The 8,053-nt window shown below is 43.6% G+C and overlaps 1 protein-coding gene across 2 annotated transcripts in view; it reads left to right on the forward strand.

Annotated features, from left to right (window-relative positions):
* Positions 1–8,053, forward strand: part of rnf216 (ring finger protein 216) — a 124,503-nt gene that overhangs the window by 111,539 nt on the left and 4,911 nt on the right. For both annotated transcript variants that reach the window (XM_055651053.1, XM_055651054.1), the window contains one exon: positions 4,198–4,267. In XM_055651053.1, coding sequence (XP_055507028.1) covers positions 4,198–4,267 — 70 coding nt within the window. The remainder of the gene's footprint in view (positions 1–4,197; positions 4,268–8,053) is intronic.

The following is an 8,053-nucleotide window of genomic DNA, read 5'->3' on the forward strand; positions in this document are numbered from 1 at the left end:
CAGTCAAAATCTCTCTCCCATTATAGAGGTATCAAAAGCACTAGGTACAGAAGTGTGAAAATGCACACCTCCAGATTCTAAACACTTTAAGTGTTGGTAAACACTTTAACTCCCCCTCCCATTCCCACACTGATCTTTCTGTCCTGGGCCTCCTCCTCTGTCAGAGTGAGGCCCAGCGCAAATTGGAGGAACAGCACATCGTATTTCATTTGGACAGCTTACACCCCAGCGGTATGAACGTTGACTTCTCTAACTTCAAGTAACCCTTGCTTTCCCTCTCTTTCCATCCCTCCCCGTCCTAGTTCTCCGACCAGTCTGACTGTCTTCCTGATTAAATGTTATCTCTGTATGCTTGTTTGATCTCAGCCATGATCATATTGCAGGCTCGAAGGGCCGAATGGCCTACTCCTGCACCTAATTTCTATGTTTGTATGTTTCTATGTTTGTCACTTTCCCCCTCGCATACAATGATCTGTTCTACATTTTCCTTGATCTCCATCTCCTTTGATGTCTCGTTTTCACACATTACCCTTCCTTATCTCTGTGTCTCCCTCTCCCCCTGACTCTCAGTCTGAAGAAGGTTCTCAACCTGAAACGTCACCCATTCCTCCTATCCAGTGATGCTGTCTGTCCTGCTGAGTCACTCCAGCAGTTTGTGTCTATCTAGATTCAGGGACAGTTTCTTTCCAGCTGTTGTCAGGCAACTGAACCATCCTATCAACAACTAGAGAGCGGTCCTGAGCTACTATTCACCTCATTGGAGACCCTCGGACTTTCTTTAATCGGACTTTAACTTGCACCAACTGGTTCCCTTTATCATGTATCATTACACTGTGAATGGCATGATTGTAATCATGTATAGTCTTTCCACTGACTGGTTTTAGAAAGCAACAAAAGCTTTTCACTGTACCTCGGTGCACATGACTATAAACTAAAGGGTATGTGGAGGTACAACGAGATCTGGGTGTCCTTGTTCATCAGTCACTGAAAGTAAGCATGCAGGCAGTGAAGAAAGCTAGCGGTATGTTCATCTCCAAACTCGGTACAGACAGCACCCGTAGTCAGGATCGACCATGGGCCTCTGGTGCTGTAGGGCAGCAACTCAACCGCTGCGCCACTATGCTGCTCCTGATCTCTCCACAAAACTGGGATTTAAAGAAAAGGGGGGGGGAAGGCAAAAGGTATTATCTGAATGGTGTATGATTAGGAAAAGGGGAGGTGCAACGAGACCTAGGTGTCCTTGTACATCAGTCACTAAAGTAAGCTTGCAGGTACAGCAGGCAGTGAAGGAAACTAATGGCATGTTGGCCTCCATAACGAGAAGATATGAATATAGGAACAATAGTCAATAGTCTATTTAACGAGACCCCTAGGTGTCGTTTCTGCAGCCATACATGTACATCAGTTACACTAAAGTCCATCACAAGCTTGCATGGAAGGTACAGCAGGCAGTGAAGAGAAACTAATGGCATGTTGGCCTCCATAACGAGAAGATATGAATATAGGAACAAGAAGGTCCTTCTGCAGTTGTACAGGGTCCTGATGAGACCACACCTGGAGTATTGTGTGCAGTTTTGGTCTCCTAATTTGAGGAAGGACATTCTTGCTATTGAGGGAGTGCAGCGTAGGTTCACCAGATTTATTTTCTGGGAGAGGCCGCTGCTGACCAGAGTCACGCCGCCTACCGGATCAATGAACAAGGAGGTCCTTCTGCAGTTGTACAGGGCCCTGATGAGACCAAGAGTATTGTGTGCAGGGTCTCCTAAATGGGCTTTAATTCACGTAGGGAATTTAGTCTTAAGGGTAGACTTGGTTTTATAGAATTTAACTTACTTATAGAAAATTCAAAATTTAAGGGGTTCGACAGGCTAGATGCAGGAAGATTGTTCCCGATGTTGGGGAAGTCCAGAATAAGGGGTCACAGTTTAAGGATAAGGGGGAAATCTTTTAGGACTGAAATGAGATAAAAAAAATTCACACAGAGAGTGGTGAATCTCTGGAATTCTCTGCCACAGAAGGTAGTTGAGGCCAGTTCATTGGCTAGATTTAAGAGGGAGTTAGATGTGGTCCTTGTGGCCAAAGGGATCAGGGGGTATGGAGAGAAGGCAGGTACAGGATACTGAGTTGGATGATCAGCCATGATCGTATTAAATGGCGGTGCAGGCTCGAAGGGCCGAATGACCTACTGCTGCACCTATTTTCTATGTTTCTATTTAGCTCTTAGGGCTAAAGGAATCAAGAGATATGGGGAGAAAGCAGGAACGGGATACTGATTTTTAATGAACAGCTATGATCATATTGAATGGCACTGCTGGCTCGAAGGGCAGAATGTCCTACTCCAGCACCTGTTTTCTATGTTTCTAAACTAGGTTTAAAGTGAGAGTGAGAAAGAGTTTTAACGAGCTCCTGGGGGGAAAGTTATTTTCTTATAGATTAATTGCTGTCTGGAACGCATTGCCTGAAGAGGTGATGGAATCAGGAACAGTATAGTTGGTGCTTTGTAGTGTTCAACCGTCTAATGGTTGTTGGGAAGAAGCTGGAGGTCACGTTTTTCAGACTCCCATTACCTTCCTCCCAATAGGCAAAAGTGCTGGAGAAACTCAGCGGCTGCAGCAGCATCTATGGAGCGAAGGAAATATTTCCTTCGCTCCATAGATGCTGCTGCACCCGCTGAGTTTCTCCAGCACTTTTGTCTACCTTCGATGTTCCAGCATCTGCAGTTCCTTCTTTAAACGCCTTCCTCCCAATAGCAGGAGTGAAATGATAGCATGGCCAGGGTGGTGTGTGGCTCCTTGATGATTCTGACTGCCTTCTTAAGGCAGAGCCTCCTATAGATCCCTTCGATAGTGGGTAGGGCAGTACCACCACCTTTTGTCATCTCCTTTCAGATATCAGATTCCCAGCACCGCCCAGATCCTAAGACCAATCTTGGTTCAAATTTACCATGTCCCTTGCTGATAAAGTAACCAACTGGCAACCAGTGAACAGAGGATTAATCATTCCCCATTATTTTTATCTTGCACTAGTGAGTGAAGCCATTTATCAATAAGTCCTGTTACAATTATCTTTTTTTAAAGTAAAGCAATCATCAACTCCAATGCAATGTTAAGTTTAACCTCACCAGCAAATGCAAGAACACGTTCTATATCTTGAGCGGCTGACTGATCTGATAATTTAATTCAGACGAGTGAATGGAACAAATATTTTTATCTTATGTGATGTCTGCTATTTTAAAACTCTAATTTTCCATCTCTGAGTATGTGATCATTAATTGTTTAAGTGGCAACAGATAATTAGTCACACACTAGCCTTGGGTGCGGGAGCTGTTATACTTATAACATTCTATATTTGCCCAGTAACAATCTGGACCTCTGTCGTGAACTGCTGTGACAGCAATGATCTTTGCTTCTTGTACAAAGAAGCAGTTGAATTATAGCTGGAACGGACATATATTTATTTTGTTTTATACCTCCATTAGTAAATGCTATGGCACACTAATGTGATATAAGGGACCATGTTATCTACCATAAAGCTTCAATACAGCGTGAAAACGGGCACTTCGGCCCAACTTGCCCACACCGACCAATATGTGCCATCTACACTAGTCCCACCTGCCTGTGTTTGACCTTCATCCCTCTAAACCTGTCCTCTCCATGTCTGAAGAAGGGTCCTGACCCGAAACGTCACCCATTCCTTCTCTCCAGAGATGCTGCCTGTTACTCCAGCATTTTGTGTCTTATCTTCTTTGTAAACAGCACCTGCAGTTCCTTCTTGCACCGTCCATGTATCTGTCTAAACGTTGCGATAGTACCTCCCTCAACTACCTCCTCTGGCAGCTCCTTCCATGCACCCAGATAAGGCAAGTTGCATCCTTGACACTGCAGAAATGCCTGTACGCGTTGTATCTGTTGGGTGGAGTCAGAATTGCTTCATGTAACATCTCTGGGGGTCAAATCATCTCCCACGTTCAACTGTTTGAAAGTACATTTAGGAGTGGTACTTTCCAAAAACAAAAACTGCTTTTGGCAACCAGCAGGGTAAATTCTAATGGCGTTCTGTCAAGTTTCCAACAGATACACATCCATTCTCTGGCCCGTATGGCTGACTGTTAATTAACCATGAAAACTTCCGTGATGACAATGTAATGTAAATCCCTTGATCTGCTCATCATAAATAATAACCGCTATTTTCTGGCAGGAAGATGATGAGAGATTAATCCAAGAGATTCAAAGCGAAGCAGAAAACGAACAGAAAAAGAGGATTGGAGGTGAGTTATTTGATCTGCATGGCCACAATATGTGGGCTTACACTGAAATTACAGCATGGAAAAACTGTTATTTTCAGTTTATACTTCCATGAACCATCCCCAACCCGACCTTATCTCATCCGAACCATCTCATCCATGTGCTTTTCCACCATATTGTGTTTTTGAGTTTAATTCAATTTGATATCTCAGTAGTTACACCAGTTATGACAGATTTGTGTGTGTTTGTACCTGACATTTACCATAACCTTTCATAGTCATGGGGGAATGAGGAGGGAAAGAGACAGTAACCCTAAGTTTTTGCCTCCATCACAGTGAGGAGGTGCCTGGTGAACTCACTGTGGCGGATGTTAATTTGTGTTTATTGTATACAGTTTACTCTACTGTGTTTATTGTGTGTTTTGTTGTTTATTATTATATGTATGGCTGCAGGCAACGACATTTCGTTCAGACCGAAAGGTCTGAATGACAAATAAAGGATCTAATCTAAGTCTAAGTCTAAGTCATGCAGCACAGAAACAGGCCCTTCGGCCCAACTCATCCATGCCGACCATAATGCCCCATCAAACTAGTCCCTTTTTCCCCACTCATATCCCTCTTAAGTCTTTCCTACTATTGTATCCGTCCCAAGTGCCTTTGAAATATTGTTATAGCATCTGCCTCAACTACATCCTCAGGCAGCATGTTCCATATATCTGCCTCCCGTACCCAACAAAGCTTTCCTTACACTGGCTTCTCACATATTGTCCGACTCGAGGAGAGATACACATGGCTTTGATTTACTGACTAAACATGGTTTGTTACTGCTGATAAAATATGCTTATTCTTCTTGCGTATGGCGTGCCAAGCCTATAGTTCTAGGACAACTTGTTCTATTTGATCTTATTTGATTGTGCACGCCGGGTTGATTGCGTTAGTCGAAACAGGGCAGACCACGTGAAGGTTGCAATCTCCCACCCCCCCCATAAAATATGCTGTGACATGGATACAAAGCACAGCTGTGTACGTGCCCCAATTTTGGATGGAGCATTTAACTTCTCTCTTAAATTGCTATTAAATCATTGTAAACAAATCTAGGACAATTAAAGAAGTGCATCGCATCGTTTATCTTTCACACAAACGTGAACTAAAGCAGTAACGCACTATGACCCATATTTTAATCTGTAAAATAACTTCATGGCAACATTTGCTACGGGTCAAACTGTGATAAAATTGGGCAAGTTAAGTGGATACGCCGAAAGTGACCAGAGCTTGGACACGAGGAACTGCAGGTGCCGGTTTGCAAAAAAAAGCCACAAAGTGCCTGAGTAACTTAGCGGGTCAGTCAGCGTCTCTGGAGAATGTGGATGGACGACGCTTTGGGTCGGGCTCATCTTCAGGCTGAGCCTCTTCTGTCGATCTGCAAACTTGTTTGAAAACCACCATTTACGGCCAAGGTATTAAAATTCATAGAATCATGAAATTATTGCCAAGAAGGAGGTCGGTCACACCTTAGAGTTCATAGTCGATCCTTGCAAAATATTATATTGACTCCTTTTTCTCATTAGTGAATTGGAAAATGGCTTTCCTCATTGCTCCTTTGAAATCATTGATTTTGACTATCTCAATCAAATATGCTCCTCATCTACTGTTAGAAAATCCTCCAGCCCAGAGGGCAGGCCCTCGGGCCCAGTATGTCCACATTAATCACCCATCAATACTAATTCCATCTATACTATGGCTACAAGGAACCGCAGATGCTAGTTTACAAAAAGAAACGCAGTGCTGGAGTAACTCAGCACCTGAGGCAGCGTCTCTGACAAGCTGGGTGACGGTTCAGGTCTGAAGAAGGGTCCTGGCCCGAATCATCACCCAACTATGTTCCCCAGGGATGCTGCCAGACCCGCTGGATCACTACAGTGCTTTGTGCCCTCTAGTTTCCATCTATAATATATGCAACTCCACACACAACGGACAATTCCACATTCCAGATTATCATACTAAATCTTATAATCATTCCAAATCTCCTGCACCTTCTGCCCTATGTTTTACGCCGCAAACTGAAAAAATACACGAGTTTGCTTTAGTTTCGAGATACAGCGTGAAAACAGGCCCTTCGGCCCACCGAGTCCGTGCCGACCAGCCATTATTTTGTTTTGGCATAACTTTGTTGATTGTGTGCACTACTTTTCAACTTGTCTTCCCATGTCTAGTGTCAGTAGACTTCCTGACCTCTCTGTTGCTGACCTCACCGTCTAAGACACTGAACCATTTAGTTCATATTGCTTCCAAGCAAAGTCTCTTTACATAGAAACATAGAAATTAGGTGCAGGAGTAGGCTATTCGGCCCTTCGAGCCTGCACCGCCATTCGATATGATCATGGCTGATCATCCAACTCAGTATCCCGTACCTGCCTTCTCTCCATACCCTCTGATCCCCTTAGCCACAAGGGCCACATCTAACTCCCTCTTTAATATAGCCAATGAACTGGCCTCGACTACCCTCTGTGGCAGAGAGTTCCAGAGATTCACCACTCTCTGTGTGAAAAAAGTTCTTCTCATCTCGGTTTTTTTTAAATGATTTCCCCCTTATCCTTAAGCTGTGACCCCTTGTCCTGGACTTCCCCAACATCGGGAACAATCTTCCTGCATCTAGCCTGTCCAATCCCTTAAGAATTCTGTAAGTTTCTATAAGATACAGACATGTGCACTTTCATGCACATGTCTGAGTAAAATCCCGTCTACAATGCCAGTCCATTCTTCCTTCTTCCATCTCCTGAAATCTGACAAACTCATTTCAAATATTCCATCATCTGCACATTTTGCCATTTTATATAAAAAGAGGAATGGTCTGAATAACCCCACGATAAACCTCTTTCCAGTCAATAAACCTCTTTCCATAACAACCTCTCTATTTGTCCCTTGGGACAACTTTATTCCCCTGCGCCACTCTGCACTTAATTCCGTGGGATTTAGTTTCCTCCGGGTGCTCCAGTTTCCTCCCACGTCCCAAAGACATGCAGGCTTATAGGTTGATTGGCCCTCTGTAAAATTGCCCCGAATGTGTCGGAAATGGATGAGAAAGTGGGATAACATGGAACTAGTGTGAATGGGTGGGTGATTGAAGGCTTGCTTCCATGCTGTATCTCTCAACTAAACTAAACTATAAATGATTACCCATCTTTAAACTGAAAACAAAATCATCTTCCCATTCTGGCTTGTATCCTGCGTTTCACGCTGTTAAGTGATGTCATACTCATCAACAATATTATCGCAGCACTGCTAACACTTAAATCTAATGAACGCAACCTGTGATACACAAGCCCTGTGTTCTGCAGAATTATTCTGCACAGAGATCACAAACGCAGCGCAGCCATGCATTCCCCTACTTGATTACACTAAAGGGCCTGTCTCACTTAGGCGACTGCCAGGGACTACTTTTATTGGAATTCACCGACGACACCTGTCGCCCAAAAAATTTCACCATGTCGCCCGTAGTCGCCCAAAAAAACCACCTAAGTGGGACAGGCCCTTAATCCCGTACCATTTAGGATTATCCCATGTCCTACACTACACAGCACTGGAAGTAAAGTGGAGAAAGCCACCTTCCTCCCTCAGTGCTGGCAATATTTAAAATGTCAGTGCTATTATTGGTTCTTTTATCATGATATTAGTTTTCCTATGTTGGTGGTTCTTGCATTGATCACAACTACTGGTGATTTAATCCTCTTACCTTCCTTAACCCACTTACCCAAAGCACTCTACGTTAAGTCACTTTAACATATCCCTGGGTGAATGAAAACGCAATTA

This window comes from Leucoraja erinacea, chromosome 20 (assembly GCF_028641065.1).
Source record: "Leucoraja erinacea ecotype New England chromosome 20, Leri_hhj_1, whole genome shotgun sequence".
In the NCBI taxonomy this organism is placed as follows: Eukaryota; Metazoa; Chordata; class Chondrichthyes; order Rajiformes; family Rajidae; genus Leucoraja; species Leucoraja erinaceus.